The 19,147-nt window shown below is 35.9% G+C and overlaps 1 protein-coding gene across 2 annotated transcripts in view; it reads left to right on the top strand.

Moving 5' to 3' along the window:
* Positions 1-19,147, top strand: part of LOC114031849 (transcription initiation factor TFIID subunit 4B-like) — a 184,533-nt gene that overhangs the window by 68,441 nt on the left and 96,945 nt on the right. For both annotated transcript variants that reach the window (XM_027847015.1, XM_027847013.1), the window contains exons 8-9: positions 10,808-10,943; positions 11,876-11,981. In XM_027847015.1, the coding sequence (XP_027702816.1) occupies positions 10,808-10,943; positions 11,876-11,981 (242 nt within the window). The remainder of the gene's footprint in view (positions 1-10,807; positions 10,944-11,875; positions 11,982-19,147) is intronic.

Raw genomic sequence — 19,147 nt, 5'->3', positions numbered from 1 at the left:
TCATCTGTAAAATGGGGATAAGGATAGCACCTACCTTCCAGGGTTGTTGTGATGACCACATGAGATAATAATTGTTAAAGTATTTACTTAGCATAGTGCCTGGAGCATAGTAAGCACTATATAAATATTAGTTATTATTAAGGAATTGTAGAATACAGGCATATGAGTAAAAGGTTCTAGGTGTCAATATACAAACAGTGGCACTCTTATATAGTTATTTAAAGCAACCTAATGTAGATACGGAAATAGACTCACAGAGATTGGTTAAGTGGGAAGTGTCACACAGCTCAGTTTCAGGTTGTTTGACCCACCATACCATACTTCTGATCCCTAACTTAGACCATAATAGAGTTCTGTTTTTGAGACTGTAGGTTTTTAGTAACATCTTGCGGACTATTTTGCCAAGTTCTGTGCTGATACTGGGGTAGTAATATAGATAACCACATACCTATATCAGGTTTAGCCTAGTAGGAGAGTTAAGATGTGCACAAAAACCTCAGTGCAGAATGGGAAAGGGACAAATGAGGTGAGGAAGGAGGGAATTGTACTAAGTGTGGGAAGGTGAATAAGACAAAGTTACTGAGTTTTAGGGGCAGGTAGAATGATTCTATAGTCCACTTCCACACTTCAGGGACAACCAGTGAGTAGTGACGATTGTTTCTTGTCTTTAAAGCCTTGGATAAGTATATTAATCTCTACCTACCTCTTTTTGGGTCTGTCACTCCCTTGAATGGAAAACATTCATGACATGTCCCTGGGAAGGCCCAAGGTTAATTGCAAGAACAACTATATCACAGGGTTTTAGAGTTTCTAGGAATTATTAGATCCAACAGGACATAAATATATGAGATAAAATTGTCCCAAGGTAGGTGGCCTACCCTGAACAAAAGTAAAACTGCTATATACCCTTTATGGGTCATACTCAAGTTTGTGTATTTGTGAGTCTTTGGTCATTCCTGTCTGGAAAGAAAAAATAAAAACATTTATCATAATGTTTTGGCTTTTTTTGGTATACTTTATGGAAATTGTAACCAAGAAAGAGAATTTTGTCTAGTTAAATGGTGGAAAGTTCTTCCAATTCTTTGTATTCCTTTGACCATTCTTTAAAAGAATGTAAAATATATTAGTTTTTCTGAGAGTTTACTGTTTTTGTTTCAATTTCAGTTAACAAATTTGATTTTAGTATTATGTCTAGCTATTTAAAATAGATTGGCTATAAGAAAGGCTGCTGTGGCTAGTGGAGATGTGTTATAATTTGATTTCTAACAGAGTTACCTGAGGCATAGAATACTATAAACTATTTTGTATGGTAATGCCCCACAGAGAGGCATTTAGTACTCACAGAGCTGGAAGATTCTATCAAATAAAATCATTTTTAGATGACTTAAATTAGCATTACTCAAGTTAAGAAATGAATAATTAAAATCTGTTATGACTGAATTTGTAATAGAAGATAGTCTAATTTAATCTTGAGTCTAAGTAAAGGGTAAACATCCTAGTAGAAGCGTAGGGACTTTAAAACACTTGTGAGAAAGTATTTTAATGCAGAAGAAAGGGAATATGGCAGGTGATTACTAAGAATGTTAATGCCTCAGTTTAGCTTGTGCTCCCTCTACCCTTATATTCTGTCTCTTGACAATAGTACCAAGGGATGTATCATGATAGAAGACAAGGTTTTGTTAGGTTCAGTTCAACAGATCTTTAAGTGTCTACCGTGTACAGGTATTCTGCCAGGTGCCAAGGATACAAAATTGAGCAATGAACATAGTCCTTACCCTAAAGTAACTTACAATCTGAAGGGGGCAGCATATGGGTGGCAGTGAAAAGAATACAGTGTGGATACCTAATATTATGGTGGAAGCAAAGGAGAGACCTAAGTGCTGTGTGAAAATTTGATGAGTTAGAGAACTCATTCACTTGAGGATATTGAGAGATGGGGGTGGGAGTCAATGAAGATTTTATGAAAAAGTTGACATCTAAACAGCCTGGAAAGAAGAGAACATTTTTGACGGATGGAGTTGAGATGGGAGTGTATAGGGAATGATCTATATCAGCACACAGAAATGGGAGATGGAGGGCAATATTGGGTGACACTTAGCAGTCTGGTTTGGTTGGAAAGTTGGTTTTCAGGAAAGGGAGTTACATGAAAAAAGTTTTGAAAGGGAAACTAGAATTAGATTGTGGAGAGCCTTAAATGTCATTCTGGGGAGCTGGTATTTTACCCTTTTGCCACTAGGGAGACAATGAAAGCTTTCGAATGGACAAATGATGTAACCAGATATGTACCCTGTCAAAATTATTTTAGCATCTGTGTGAAGAATGGATTAGAAAGGAGCAGGATAGTGGCAGAAAGACTAGTTAGGAGGCTATTAGGAAAGAGATAACAAGGGTCGGAACTAAAGTAGTTGCCAGTGAGAGTGAAGATGACTGATATGTAAAGGAGATGGTATGGAAGTAGAAGCAGTCACGCCTCGCAGTTGGCGCGTTATATGTGAGTGGGTGAGAGACAAGGGTCAAAGATGACTGTGGTCTTGAGCCTTGGTGATTGGGGGAGAGTGGTGGTGCCATCAAAAAATTTGAAGATTTGGAAAAGACAGTTTTGGCGGGGAGTGGAGTTTAGTTTTAGACATAATGAATTTGAGAAGCCAGTGAGACAATGAAGGTAGAAGGTTTGGAATGTGTTTTAAACAATCTATTACCAATTAGTTATCTTTGAATTTATTTAAACCCTTTTTGACCTCACTTAGGTTTTCAGCTTGTGCCACTATTTGGGATATTAAGCCTTAAGTCATTCCTTCTGAGTAAAGGAAGACCTTTTATTTGTGCAAGAAAAATTTTTTTTAAATAAATTTTAAAGGGTGGCCCCTAGGAGTATACCAGTCCTCATATTTCACATTGCCTACCCTTCATGTTATCATGATATCATAAACTTTGACCATAATGCCCCTCAATTTTTGTCTTTCCACACTGAAATTTTTTTTCCTAATTTTTTTAATCTTCCCCCATATGTCACTTTCCGCATTCCCTTGATTATCATTTTGGTTGTTTTTTTCTGGGCCTGCTCTAGCTCTGTTTATTTCTACATTGAAGTGCATTGACCAGAACTTCATGGAATAGATGTACCATGGCTTTGTTCAAGGATAAGGTAATGTTTTCTGATGACATCTAATAGTATAGAAGTTCTTACTGTGAGAAGTGGTATGATTTCTTTGTAGATTCTACCATTCCCCTATATAGTTCCATAGGTGAGTTTTTATATGTCAAAAGAATAAATAACTGTTAGTATTCAGATTATTCATAAATAGAAAGATAGATGACACAAAATCTTTACTGTTGGTAAAATAGAGTATGATCCTTGTCAGGGTTATAAAATGAATCCTTAGAAAGGTAACATGGTGTACTGTCTTTGGAGTCAGGAAGACCTGGATTCAGATCCTTTCTGTGGCATGCATACACACATACACACACAGACACATACAGACACACACGTACAAGTTGTGTGACTGTAAGCACTTAACTTCTCTTTTAGTTGCCAGAGGCACCTCTCTTAAGACCAAGTTAGAGATGAGTTACAGATCTGCCCTGGTGGAGATAGTTTTCACGTAGCTAAAATCACAGGATCAGGACCCCCCCCCCCCCCAAAAGACAACAATTCAGAACTTCAGATATCCCTGATTTTGTCAGTGTGGGCATTCCTTCTACTGCTGCAGTTCATACAGCCTCTTTGTGACCTGGTAGACGATCCTAGAAAATTGCTGTGGCCAAAAATTTTTGGCCTATGTCTAATCTTATGTGATGAGCCTTAGACAGCATTAAAAACAAATTACAGGCCAATTTCTGTAATGACTATAGGCATAAAAATACCAAAGTACTAACAGTGCCATTAACATTACATTTTAAAATTCAACATGACCAAACAGGATTTATACCAGATATGCGTTGACCTTGAGCTAGGAGAGACCGCAAATGCCAAGTAGTCCACGTTTTCCCCCCACTCCCCCCAATTTTACACATGAGAAAGCTGAGGCCCAGAAAGGTTAATTGATGTCAGGTAATAAAGAATAGAGGTAGGATTTGAGGCCTCCTTATGGCAGAGCCAGTGCTTTTTCTGTTGGACTATGGTCTTGTTTCCCTAGGGGTTTTTGATAAAAATCTAGTACTCATTCATGCTAACATGACTGATAGAACAATAGAATAGGAACAAATAAATTTTTCCTTATCATGATAAAAACAATTTACTTGAGACCAAATTCCAGCATTTGTGAGATGGAAAAGCTTTTAGAAGTATTCCCACTAAAAATTCAAATTTTACCAGGTATCCATTTTTTTTTTTTTTTTTTTTTTACTACTACTGATCCAACAAACATCTGTTAAGTATCAGCTGCATCGAGGCACTCTGGATTCAGAAAAACAGTTCCTGCTCTCAGGAACCTTCCATTCTACTGAAGGAATAAAACATGTAAATAGACAAGTATGTACCTGATAATTCCAGAAGGAAAGAGAAAGCATTCACAATTAAGGTTATCATCTGGGTTTTTGTGGGAGATGGCATGTGAGCTAGCATTGAAAAAAGCTAGGGATTCTTAGAGGCAGAGTTGAGGTTAGAGCACTCTTTGGCATGGAAAACTGTGTGCAAAAGTATGGAGGTGAGAGATCCCATACCAAATTTCTGGAATTGCTTATAGGCCCCTTTGTCTGGAATGTAGAGTTGATGAAGGGGAGCAGTGTGTAGTCTTATCTAGAAAGACAAGTAAAAGTCATATTGTGAAAGACTTTGCATACTAAGCTGGTGTGTTTGTGTTTTCTCCTAGGGGATAGTAGAGAGACACTTTTTGACCATCAGAGTGACACGGTCAGTCTTGACCTTTAGGAAGATTATTTTGATAGTTGTATGGAAAACAGATTGGAGAGAGGAGAAACTAGAAGCCTGGGGACAAGTCAGGATGTTGTTGGAATTGTTAAGCTGGGAGGTGGGAGGGCGTGGGTAGGGCAAGGGGGCAGGTGGGTCATTCGAGGGAGAGATGTAGAGGGTAGAACCAACAAGACTCAGTAAACTTATTAGAGAGAGGGTTTGTAGGAGAGGGAAGAGTAGAGGATGATCAGTTTGAATCTGAGTGACTGAGGATGATGGTCACTTCAATAGAGGCGGACAAGTTAGGAAGAGGTAGTTTTAGAAGGGAAGGTAATGGTGAGTTCTGGGTTGGTTTTTTGTTGTTGTTTTTTAACATGTTGAGATGCCTAGGGGACATTTGATAAGATGTTGAATTGGTAGTTATGAATGTGGGATTTAATTTGATTTAGGATTAGAAATCCTAGCAATTTTAAGAAAAAAATTTGCAGGATCCACAATGCAAACAAAAAGGCCAAAATATTGTAATTTGTAGGTTATACTATAATTGGGAAAAAGGCACTGTCCTAAAAACAACAACAAAAAAAAACCCGGTTCCATAGCATAAAAGAAATCTACCAAAATTAGTAGTCATATGCTGAAGGTCATGAAAACAGCACATTTCCAGTGAAAAAAAATTAAATACTTAGGAATTAACTTTTTCAGACATACCTGTTATTTATAAAAACAACTATAGAACTATTTATAAATAGGGTCTAGTAGAAAGGATGCTGGGTTTGCAGTGAGAGAATCTGGGTTGAAATTCTGACTTCTTACTAACTTTGTGATATTGGCCAAGTCATTTAACTTCTGTTTCCCTCTTCTGTGGAATAAAGGAAGATTGGATTTGGTGTCTTAAGGCGCTTTCCAACTCTTAATCTTAGAAATCGTAGAACTCTGTGGGACTTGCCCTTTTTAGAAGTATCAAATCCCCTGATGATTGTTAACAGTAAGGTATGTAGTTTAGCCAATACTTTCACATTTCACCCCTTAGTGCCTTCAGAATTAATGGATAAAAATAGGTGATTGTTATGTGGGAGTTCTTGGCAGTCTCCTTATGTCTGGAAGTTTCCTTCTGACTGCTACTTGTACAAAATGATAATTTTCCTGTAAGTGAGCAAAAGATGAATTGTAATTTCACATACTCCCTTTTTGCCTGTGAATTTTCTTTAGTTTGTGTTTTTGATAATCTGGATTAATTGGCTCTATCATTCATAAGCTTTTTTTAAAAATAGATTTTCATTGATAAATTTTATTTTTGCATCAACTGGATTCCCTCATTCCTTTCCCTCCTCATGCCCCCACCCTGTTACTCTTTAGCTTTTACTTTTTTTTTTGGTAAGGCAATCAGGGCTAAGTGACTTGCCCAGGATCACACAGCTAGTAAATGTCAAGTGTCTGAGGCTGGATTTGAACTCAGGTCCTCCTGACTCCAAGGCCAGAGTTCTATCTACTGCACCAGCTAGCTACCCCTACTCTTAAGCTTTTAAAGAAAGAAAGTCCCCACACTTTTGCATTTTAGAACTAAAACCTGAGATTTTCAAAGTTAGCCCAAACAATTGCCTGGCTTTTACAGGGGCAGGGAAGCATTTTACATTTTGCAGGGTATACTCTGCCAGTCAGCAGGGATTTAAGTTTTCTTGTATTTAGTATTCACAGTCCAGTATGGCATTAATTGAAACTGATTTTTCACCTGTGTCTGGTAAACATGTTTGAAGATACAGAACAGTAAAATTGGCCTAAAAACAGCTACTTTTAGTCCAGCGTTTTAAAATAGTTCTATCCCAAATACCAGTTGCTATGTTATTTTTGGTGTCTCTTTTGGTTTTTCCGAATGAATTGCTAGTCAGCTGGCTTAATGAGCGTTATATTAAGCCATTTATATCAAGCAAAATATTGCTGTTTTTATGTTAATTTCTACCTTATGCTTAAGAGTCATGAGTTATTAACTTATGATCTTAATCAGTACTGACACAGAAATCAGATTAAATTGATATTTTAAGTATTTCAGGAATCCAGAATTTAAAAAAAAAATTGATGAACAAAACCCTATTTTCTCTTCCTTACATTCTTTCACAAGCCCTGATTGAAAGAACAAAAATCCTTGTAACAAATATGCATAATCAAACAATACAAATTCTTGAATTAGCCCTGTCTGAAAAGAATCTTTTATTCTACACCTTGAATCTATTACCTGTCAGGAGGTATGGGTGTCATGATTCATCATTAGTCTTCTGGAGTCATGATTGGTTATTGTCTTTCCAAGTTGTAAGAATTTTCTGTTTTTAGAAATGGTAATACATTTCAGCAACCACTACCACCAAAAGCAACATTCTGCCCCCTTCTGTGCTGTGCCTTCTTCTCCTCCCCCAATCTGGACCATTATGGAGCAGAACGAATATCTTCTCCAAAAAAAATTGTATTTTCTTGTTTGGTTGTTAGGCAGCATTTTTAGCCGATGCAATCATTATCTTTTTCTAAAACTTTAAGTTGAGTCTTTGCTATTGACTTTCTTGAAGGGTATCCTTGATTAATGGGAACATCTTCAGCATTTGAGTAGAGCTTAGCTGCTCAGTTCTCAATGAACTCTTTCTTCCCAGAGAGGTTGAAATAATGGAAAAGAAAATATCTTCAATTTGAAATGATGATGTTTATTAAATATTTTATATTTTCATGTTTCTAATTGTAATTTTCTAGCTATTTAATTTAGTTACTCATAAACAGAATACTCAGGTTTTAGATTATGTTGCCCACTGTCTGTCTCTGGTTATTCTTGTTTCCTTTTGTGTACTTCTCAGGGAGAATGAGAAAAGCGGTTCACTTTATCAGTTTTAAGGAAAGATTGGCAAGTTAGGGGCATGGTGATGGTGGCTGAAACTATTGGCCATAGTTAGGTTTTGGATGATCTGTCGATTTTGGTTATCCATGCAATTTCTGAGTGGTTTTTTTTTAAATTATTATTTGTAGGTTTTAATTATCCATGCAATTTTTGGGTACATGTAATGAAAAGCTACATAGAAACACATCTCTGGGTGTGGAAGCCTGGAATAAACATGAGATAATGATTTACAAATAGGTACTCTGTCCTAGCAGGCATTTGATTCTTTGTTTAGTGGGTTAGCCATGTATGCATCTCAGTCAGCAGCATTTCATACAGTCTTGGAGCTGGACCTTTTCAGTCATCTTTAACAACCACCGCTATATGTAGCATGAACTTAATCTACAATTTTTCTGCCCAGTGGTCATCCAGCTTTTGCTTGAAGACTCTAGGGATGTAGAGCTCACTCCTATTGAAAGAGCCTTTGTACTTTAGGTCTGGTCAGATTCTTAGGAAGTTTTCCCTTGTAGTCTCCTTTCAACTTCTTCTGTAATTTCTATTTTTTCCTAGTTCTGTCCCCTGGGACTAAGCACAAGACATGTAATTTTTCCCCTAACAATTTGAGATACTTTTATTTGGTGATTATGTTCCACCTTAAATCTTTTATCTAATCTTTCCTGTTGCCTTCAACTAAATCTTGTATGCAGAGGCACCTAGGAATAATTGTACACAAGTAGTTATCTGCCTAGAATGTAACATTGAGGGTACTTTAAAATTACTTGTCATAAATATCAATGAAATTACACTTATTAAGTACTAGTTACCATGTTCTAGGCACTATGCCACTGAAGTATTTTGTGAGGTCCATAATCATATTGAAGACTCAAAACATCCAGTGAGTGAATAGTAACATACAATGTTACTTCTTTATAATTGCTTTAAGGAAATGTGAGTAAAGATGTGAAGCTTTTAAGTTCTTAGTTATACTCTATATTCTCTTTGTGGAACTGGGTGAATTTTCTTTAATGGACCACAGTTTGCATTTCCAAAGGGTACTAACAGAAATAGTATTTTGACAATTATCTAAGACAAGTTGTGGAGCGGGTGCTAATATGCATTGGTAGAATAGGTTTCCGTACCAGGAATTTCCCATACTGATGAAATCACAAGTCTAGTCCAAAATAAGAAGCAAAAACTAACTTTGGTTTTAATATGGTGTGTTTACACGAAAGAATACAATACAGCACAGTACAGTATATATTTATTAAGTGCCTGCTATGTGCCAAATATTGTGTTTAGCGCTGAGGATACAAATAAGAAAGATAGTTGTGCCCTTGAGGAGCTTAGAGTCTAATGGGAGAAGACAACAACAAAGGGAAACTGAAAGGAGGGGGTAGAGAAGAAGGTACTAGGCATGGGGCATGGTGTTGGTGGAGTCAATGCAAGGAGCACAGCTGGTAGGAAGAGTTGACTGGGCTTCTGATCCCTCTTTAAAATGGAAGCCAGAGGGGGAGTTTTTTCTTCCATCAGAATGACACAGGTTGTTGAGGGAACCAGTGAACTCAAGCTGATGATGACTTCAACCAGGGCAGGGGAGGGGTTAGGGAAGATAGTGATGAACTCAAATAAACCCTAATGTACCATCTCACAGTATTAATTTTGATTGGTAGGTGTGTAGATCTTATTATACCCATTGTCTCGGGGAAGGGAAGGAACATTGTGATCTGAGCTTCCTCCCTTTCTCCCACCCACACTGGACGTGCAATATTGAGCAGTGGAGAAGCTTTAACCTGCTGTTTTTCCGATGTGGGATGGCTTGCCCTCCCCAGGCATTATACTGGTCCTGCACTCACGAGGGCTCATGATGTTGGTGCTGGACTTACAGGGGGGCACGTGATTGACTGAACTCATACTCCCAACAGCCTTGGCCTTCCTCAACAGCGGCAGGAGGCTGCATGACTGATTTGCTACCAGGCCTAGCCTACCCGGAGTTTCTAAAGTCACTTGGCTAACTAAATGGTGATTTAGCTTTTCTAGCTTTCCATCTACAGCTTTGTTAATTTTTTGCAGACCTTTAGACATATCATGAAATCAATTTAAAAAAATTAAAATGGCATAATGCTAAGATAAATGAAGCATAGACCCCTTGAGACAGCAGTAACCATGATTACTAGTCCTCAAATGGTTATGGTTGTGACCTTAAACTATATATTATAATTTCCTTTATAATGGCAGTGCTTGTTATGAACTCTGGTTGCTATAAGGGACTGTTTGATTATAAAAGTGTTGATTTTTTTTTAATGTCATGGATGTGACTATTCAAGACTAGTCAAGATTGTGAAGGACAAGCCAAGAAAGTACTATATTTAATGGAAAACTGAGTTTAATTTTTGCTCTTTTACATGAGAAGTTCATCTTTTATTAAAATAAGAATTATAGTCAGTCAATTGTACACTCTAGGCAAAGAATTGTATCCTATTTTCTGTGTGTATGTCTGTGTCTGTCCGTCTGTTTCTTTTCCTCTGACTTTCTTTGTCTCTGTATGTGTATCAGTCTCTCTCTCTACAAATATATGTATGTATATGTCATCTTCTGTTTTAACCTTAAAAACTGATCCTGCTAGTCTATATCTTTGCACTGCAAATGGAATCTTTTTTTTTTTTTTAAACTGACCAAATGTTTATGAAATCAAACCTTGAAAGTTGAAAGCTGTCCCTGAAACTTAAATTCAGTGTCAGACAATTCTAGTTCAGCTATTAGAGGTAGTACAGGATGAAGTGTGGATTACTGATGTCTTACAGAACCTTGGGACTCTTAATTATTTTTGTTAGAAATAAATTTAAATGATAGAGAGGTTTTTTTGTTATGTCAAAGTGAAAGTATATTTGAAATTTCATGAGCACAGTATGCTGTTAAAACTGAAAACTTCCCCTGTATTGCCCAAAGATTAGTCAAATGAACATGTTCTCTCTTTATAGGTAGCTTGTTCATTTTAATTTAGTTTTGGTGATTGTAATGTGAATTTTTTCCCCTGTGGCTTGTCTTTTTTTTCCCCTTGCCTTTTCTTAAAAACAAAAAAAACAGTAGTTTATTATTTCCAGGTAGTACAGCAGCCTTCTGGAGGCATTGTCAAACAAGTGACTGCCCTACCACATTCCTCAGCCCTGACCATTCAGAAATCTGGACAAAAGAGGATGCCCTTGAACACACTAATACAGACAAATCAATTTCCTACAGGTAGGGTTTCTTTGGCATTTTGCAGTTTGGATTTGGGACATCTTTGGGCAGCGGGATGGTGGTGATATATCTTTGCTTTTTCCTTTTATCTAACAAGGAGAGATAGAAAGGAGTAGGATTTGAGCATGCTGTTTTGTCTTTGCAGTAAATCGCAATGTAATGTTATAGCATATTGGAGATCAATAGAGAGGTAGAAGTTCCCATGTATTAATACCATTTGGTTGCATTTTGTCCACTATTATTGGGGGAGGGAGGAGAGTGTATGCACTCACACATGTGTGGGTGTATGGCTTCAGGTGATGTTTATTCTGGCACTGGAAAAAATAAATTAGTGAAAAAGTAATTATTCTTACTTAGAAAGTTATAGTGCTAGAAAAGTATTCTTCATTTGTTTGGAGCCAGCAAAAGTGAGATTTTCGCAATCATGAATTGTAAGAAGGTATAATGTTTTCCAAAAATATGTTGTGGTCTGACTAGCCTTTGTGTAGGGTTCTATATTGTCAGTATAGCTTCAAGTACTGATGTAACTATTTAACCAGTTTAAAAAAAAAAAAAACAACTCAGATGAAACTTTGAAACTTTAATTCTGTGACATAAATGTAAAAAAATCAAATTCACTTCTTAGGGCTAAGACAGGATGAAGTGTGGGTTAGTCATGTTTTTCACAGATTGAAAAGAATCATAGCCTGTATATAACTAAAATAATTGTGTTAAGGGAAACATGGATCTCCTTAAACAGTATTGGGAGTTTAATCTTGAATAGAGAGTAAAATGTAAATTCATTGTTATATTCTAGTTTAAATGGACATGATTAGTTCTTTGTCAGCTTAAAATTGTCTTTGATTGAACAATAGGTGAAATAATCATCTTGAATTTTTCCTATTGTGGCATGTTTGTGTATATGTGTTGGGTGTATTTTTTTTTCCTCCCAGCTTCCATTCTAAAGCAAATTACCCTGCCAGGAAATAAAATTCTGTCGCTTCAAGCACCTCCTGTTCAGAAAAACAAAATAAAAGAGAACGGAACAACATCCTTCAGGTAAAGAAAATAAATAGCTAGAACTTCATGTGGCATAAGGAATGCTCTCAACAAGAAATAGACAGGTTACAGATAGAAAGAATAACACTTAAATAAAATATATACTTTAAACTGCTTGGTTTAAACTGTCTTTTTTGGCAAACTATAACCCATAATGATAGAAAAGAAGAAATATTTGCCTGCAAATTTATAATTGGCCTTTAACTTTATAAGAAAGCTTGAACTAACTTGAACTCTGTGTGTGTGTGTGCGTGCGTGTGTGTGTGTGTGTGCGTGTGTGTGCGTGTGTGTGTATTAAGTGTTGACTATGTGCCAGGCACTGTAGTAAACACTCGAACAATTTAAAAAAATTGGAAGGAAAGTTAATGTTTTCATTCATTTGGAAATCAGAATGAATGAAATATCTTTAAAAATTAGCTTAAATTTTTAATCTGGATTGAGCCATTGAATTCTTTTTCAGTTTAGATATCACTGAACATTGAAATTGACTGGTGGCCTTCAGAAATTCAAGGTGAAGGCAGGAATTATTGACTTAAGTTTTAATTATGGATTCTGTCACAAAACCTGGCTTATAGCTGAAGTTGTACCTAACCTTCCATCCTTAGCAGACCATTAACCTTCAAAAGTAGACATTCTGTTGGTTTATCATAAAAATGGAGAACAGGTAAATGGAAAGGTTTGTGATTACTCTCATTTGCCAGTTTGTTAAATTTATGGCTAAAATGTACAAAGAAATGATAATACCCAACATTTTTTAGAATGTTTATTATTTATCTGGATTCTTAAGAAATGTTTTCCTTACAAGATCTTTGCTTATGTTATAAATGAGAGTTGTCTGCTGTTGCCTTTTCTTGCTTTTCAATAGCATTTAATTAGAGGTTGCAGTCTATTAAACTTCAGAAGACTATATGGTGAAGCAAACCAGAGAATTATCTAGTGAAACAAATATTGTCATTTCCCTTAGGTTATGGTAATTTAAACTTCCATTTTAAAGGCATTGTCACTTAAAAATATGATATATAATACCCTTATGGGGCTTTCCATTTATAATGTGTTTGAAATGTTTTATATACTTAATATTGTAGCAGTGGTACAGTACAGGGCCTTGTAAAAAGTCTTCTGATACCAGTGTTTTGATAGCATTGTTATTTATGTGTTTGCATTTATCTTTCTAATCCTTTGTTGTTTAGTCAAGTCTTTGATGAGAGTTAGACTTCTCTTGTACTTCTGTTGATGTTTTTTAAGGTCATCTATATACAATGATTCCCCTACCATATCAAAAGCAAAAAAAAAAAAAGAAGTATTTTCTCATTAAGCTTGACTGATTTAAATGCAGGCCTTATTACAGTGAGGAGGTAGATATATTTGTTTGTTCTAGACAGATAAACTGCTCATCATTCTTTATATGACTTTTGTTTTCTATCTCTACACCATCAAATAGGCCATTTCTCAGACTCTTTATTATGCTCAAATCATTGATCTCTCTACCTCTCATGTCATCAATTCAACGAATTCTGCCCTGAGAATGATGCTACTTGACTATAACCAGTACAAACCCCAGCAATTCCCTGTCTAGACACTAGTTACCAGTTCTTTTTTTAAAATAAATTTTATTGATAAAATAAATTTTTGAAGTGAACTTTTATTGCTATATCACCTAAATTTACCCCTCTATCCCACTTTCTTCTCCCTAAGAGTTATCCAAAGATGTTTTTGAAAAAGAGGAGGCAAGATAGTTAATAAAACTGATGAATACATTGGAAAAATCTGGTAGTATACAGTGTTCCAGACATGTGGACCCTTTTCTCCCTCTCCCCCATCCCCCCCTTCAAAGGAGCTAGTGGAGTTACCTTTTGTAGCTCTTTTTTTGAAGTCAAATTTGTTCTTTAAAATTATCAGCATTTGTTTTATGTTTTTTTTTTTCCTATTGACTGTATCGTACTCCTTGTGTGTATGTGTGGATTTTTCCCCTAGCTCTGCTTATTTCACATTGCATTAGTTAATGGGAGTCTTTCCATGTTTCTCTGTGTTCATCATGTTTGTCATTTTTTACAGTACAGTAACATTCCATTACATTCATGTTCCACAGTTTATTTACCTGTTTTCCAATTAATGAAACATGTACTTCGTTTCCAGTTCTTTCTGTCATAAAAAGTGCTAATATAAATATTTTGGTATAAATGGAGTCTTTTTTTTTTTCGTGGCATAACAGTAGAATGTCAGCGGGTACATACGAACATTTTAGTAATTTTCTTTACGTAATGCTCAATTGCTTTCAGCTCCGCCAACTGTACATTATAGTAGGTGTCTTTCCACAACCCTTCCAAGATCTCCTGTTCCCATCTTTTGTCATCTTTCCCTATTTCCTAGGCATTAGGTGAAACCCTGGGAGGGGGGAGGTTCATTCATTCTTCTCATCTAGCGTATTCTTCTATACAATTTTAAATTGTTTACAATTCTTTAAAAAAAATTCTTTATTCATATGCTTTGAACACTTCTCTGTTAGAGAAGAGTTTTGGTCTTATATATTTCTGTGTCTGCATATCTTTATTCCAAACCCTACCAAAGATATTTGTTACAAAGATTTTTCCATCTGACTGCTTCCCTTCTTATATTGGATGTGTTAGTTTTGTTGATGCAGAAGACTTTCAATTTTATATGACCAAAATGACTTATTTTATCTTTTATAATTGCCTCTGTTCCTTCTTTGGTTAAGAATTTATCTCTCATTCATAGCTGTGAAAGGTATTTATTTGATATGCTTCTCCTCTAGATTTTTCATAGTTTCATCTTTAGTACTCTTTATTATTAATATTCTTTAATATCATTTTAACAAAATAAATACTATTTTAATATTCATATCTTTTTTGAATATATTGTGGAATTAGGGTATAAGTTAAGGGTCTACGCTTGATTTCTTCCAGACCATTTTCTATTTTTTCCAGTCATTGTTTCTTGCTTTGGTAATTGATACCAAGTTTCCTGTGATTTATCTAATCATGCTATGGCTATGGGCACTGTGGAGATGTTGTAGATTTATGATTTTTGAGGCTAATCAAAATAATTATGAAATATAGATGTATCTTGCTTTATGAAGTATATTCAGGAAAATGTGTGTTAAACTTGTTTTTCACTTAATTTTAAAGATTTTCAATCTTAATTATTAATCTTTAGTCACTTTTTAGTTTTCTCAGGCTTCTGTCAAGTAGTTAATGATCTGTCAAAAATTTAGTTGTACTAGGGGATCAATAGTTTGGTAAAGGCTGGTACGAATTGTTTTTCATGTATCTTTGAGCCTAAAGATTTTACATTAAAGTGGTGGCATGTGGGGAAAAAATCAAAATTGAAGGTTTAACTAGTGTTTGTTTGGTAATTTAGCTTTCTTCAGTCGTTATTTGTACATTTCAATGTTGTATAACTCAGTGACTTTTGTTAAAGATTGTTTCTTTGAAAGAAGGTATGTATCCTTTAGGAAACAAATTTCGCTTTTAAAATTCTTTATATATTTTTACCCATCATATATAATGATCAAGCTTTTATGTGTCTACTCTGTCCCAGGCCCCATGCTGCAGATACAAATACAAAGAATAAAGTGGTCTCTACTTGCAAGAAGTGTGATTATATTCTGATGGTACGGACAGCAGATACTTATATAATACCGAATGAATGTAAAGAGATAGACAAGTATAAATACTAAGTAGCCAAATACAAGGTATTTTAGGAGGGAAGTCACTAACACTCAGGGGAGGGGGGGAAACCGAAAAGGTTTCGCACGGAAGATGGCTCTTGGGCTGTGAAAGATCCAGAATTCCCCTGGCCAGGGAACCTTGTTCCTCCTCTGTAACTGTGGAGTGTTCTTTTGATACCAAAGAAAAAGGTCAAGGAGCTCAAGATTGATTACAGGTAGTAGTTTAATCAGTCATTATAAATACTTACAAACAAAGGTGGTCTTCAATCTGGGGCAGTAGCCAGACAAGTTCATTGGATCCCTGCAAAGAATCCCCAAAATCCCCATGGTAATTATAGAAAACAGATAAAGGCAAGAAGAACTAGAAAGTGCATCACTACTGATTAGTGGATATTTTTGGTTTTCTGCTTAGTAATGAGCTTGAGAGTTAAGCCAAAATTATGCCCAAACATAAATTTGTATATAGATCATATACTGGTCACATATGGGTTACAATATTCTTGTTTTGGCTTTCATAGGGCATAGTTTAAGTTTTGACTCAGTGTCTAAAATATAATTTTGTAGCTAAGTTATAATTATAAACAAGTCATCATGTCCAGGCTTCCACCTGTCACACAGTTTACATTTTTATGGCTTTTCACTTATTACTATGTTTTAGGGCTTTTTCCCAATCAGGACCCCACAGGCTGCCTATTAAAATGAGGGCATCATTGGAATGGAAGGGAGTGCATTCCAGCCATGAAGGCAGCCAGTGCAAAAGGCATGAAAGATAAGATGTAGAGTATTGTTTGAAGAACTAGTTTGAAGACTAGTTTGACTGTATTGCAGTGTGGTAGGAGGTGTGATATCCCAGCAGGTCTTCAAAGATAGATTGGAGCCAGGTTGTCAAGAGTTTTAGAAACTAAACAGAGGAGTTTTTATTTTATCTTGGAAGCAGTAATGATCACAGCACTTGTAATGTAGGGGATAGATAGAAGTAGAAATTTGAGGCTGGGAGACAAATTAGGAGACTTTTGCATTGATATAGACAGTGGTAATGGGGACCTGAAGGTGGTAACTGTGTGAGTGGAGGGGTGATGTTGGGTGCTAGAGATGCTATAGAGCTGGAAACAGCGAGATTTCACAACTAAATGGATAGCCATTGTCCTAAACAACAAAATTTTTTTACATATATCATAATGTAACCAAAGGAAGCTAAGTTATCTCCCACTCAGCATTTCTTGAACCTTAAATTTTAAGTTTTTCCCACATGGTAACATTCTGATGTAAAATCTTTGGGCTCAGAGACTTACCAGGAATGATTTATGGATAAATAAAGTGAATGAATAAAGCGTTTAGTAAATTTACCATAGTTGAAGTACTGTACTAAGTGCTGATGATACAGGAAAAAAAAGGGGGGGGAGCAGATCCCTGCTCTCAAGGAGCTCACATTCTAATGGGGAAGACCATACATGTGGAAGGTTTCAACTGATGGAAGGATCCTGTGGTCCTTAAGGCCTAGTGGCAAAACAGATGACATTGTCTCTTCTTTATTGTCATTTCTGCTGATAAAATTATATTAGTTTCTGGTGTTGATCCATTTAACCATAGCAAAAACTTTAGTGACAAAGAACTCCTTTTTTTTCATTGGTTACATGGGTTGAACAAAAAGGTTACCAACCCTAGAAGCTGAAAGGAGAGTGGTGCCCTTGACAGAAAGATGTAGGGAAATATGGAAGAAGGATGGATGAGGGGAGGAGAAAGATAAAGGGTTTTTGGACATGTTGATTTTGAAATGACTCCAGGCCATGCAGTTTGAAATTTCCAGTAGGTGGTGATGATGTGGGATTATAGATAAAAAAAAATTTGATGTTTAGATAAGTTGAAGTATCATCCTGGGAGTGTCAGACTTGTGATTTAATGGGAGAACTTAGGACTTCTAAGACTGGATTTTTACCTACTGCCTTTGTGGCAATAGTTGGGCCTTGTTATCAGCTCCTCATTCAGTGCTAGTGAGCCATTTAATGTGTAACCAGGCCTTTATGTATCATTTAGATATGAAGACAGGAATCAGATTTGAGCCTTGAGCTGCTGCTGGTACTCCTTGTGACTGCTGTTTGCAGTCCTGCTTCTTCGCCTCATTGACTGCAGGTTGCCGCCATTGCTGAAAGAGCTATCCTCATTTCTCTTAGTTGCATGCCAAGTTCATCTCCTGGCTGCTGCTGTTTCCCAGCTTTTCACAGCTATGCCATGTTGCTTGAAGGTTGTGTTGTTTTCCTCTGTATAGCTTATAGTTACTACTTGCCAGTTTGTATTACTGCAACTCTTCAAGTAGTCCATTGTGATAGCTTCCTTCCAATGTATGCTGCCCAATTTGACCATGCCTGCAGCATATAATTTCACTTTACTGTGCATTTTTTGTGTTCTCTGACTTGTAAAAAAGAAAGCACTGTTAACCTGAAAAACAACATGGGGGAAGACATCACAGTTGCAAAAAATACATATACTTGTTACTATTGAGAGTTGATGTTAGAGAGCTCCATGTAGCCTGAATGATAACTAATTCCTCCATGAGTTTGTAGTTTATTAAACTTTCTATTTTATCTAAATTAATTCTTCTGAATTCCTAATTTAACATTTATTATGGTTTTAAAAGAACATTAAAAGGGAAAACATAATGAAAATTCTGTTATACCTTGCCTTGACTCTTTTCAGTGAGGGCAAAGTCACTGTATTAAATAGGCCTTTCTTTTTGCTTCTCTTGTGCTAAAGAAGGTCTAACTTTTCTGGAAAGTAACTTTATGTAGAGGAAATCACTAGTTCTTCACTTTGATTTTTTTCCAGGAGTTAAAGTTATATAGTGATTAGACAGAGATGTTTACTTTTCCAAAGCTTTTATTAATTACTACATTCTTTAATTTGGGGTGATTGGGTTAAGCCTAAAGACTTCTCCCTCTCTCGGTTGTCTTTGCAGAAAACTTACGATGGCTTTGAGGGAGATTATACAGTTTTTGAACACCAGAGGGTACCAGAGACTCATGTTACAATTGGCACATTTGAGGACCAGAATTGACAAGAGTATTAGTAAACCCTGTAAAAAATTCCTGTTTGGTCTCTGCTATGGGAACATATATTAACTGAATTTCTAGTTACTGAAGTTGCTTTGACAGCTAAATGAGTTCTTAAGGGATTCAATACATCTCTACTAGTTGACTCAAAAATTAGAAACTTCTAGGAAAAAAAACTTTAGGAAAATGCATGATTGCATAAAGTTTAAACTCCATTAATTTAAGAATCATTGGTGGTGTTGTATATAGTAACATAGCTTATCTTATAAGATTTCACAGCTGATTGAATAAATTAAATATTCACTTGATAGAAATAAAACATTGTTAATGATTATGATATTTTACCCTTATACAAAGCTTTTTATATGTTACCTTATTTGATCTACACAATGTTTTGAGGTGCAGAAAGTAAAAATGTTATTTTAGAGATA

The sequence above is a fragment of the Vombatus ursinus genome, unplaced genomic scaffold (genome assembly GCF_900497805.2).
Source record: "Vombatus ursinus unplaced genomic scaffold, bare-nosed wombat genome assembly UNPS02015255.1, whole genome shotgun sequence".
In the NCBI taxonomy this organism is placed as follows: domain Eukaryota; kingdom Metazoa; phylum Chordata; class Mammalia; order Diprotodontia; family Vombatidae; genus Vombatus; species Vombatus ursinus.
This window is presented reverse-complemented; position numbering and strand designations above follow the sequence as displayed.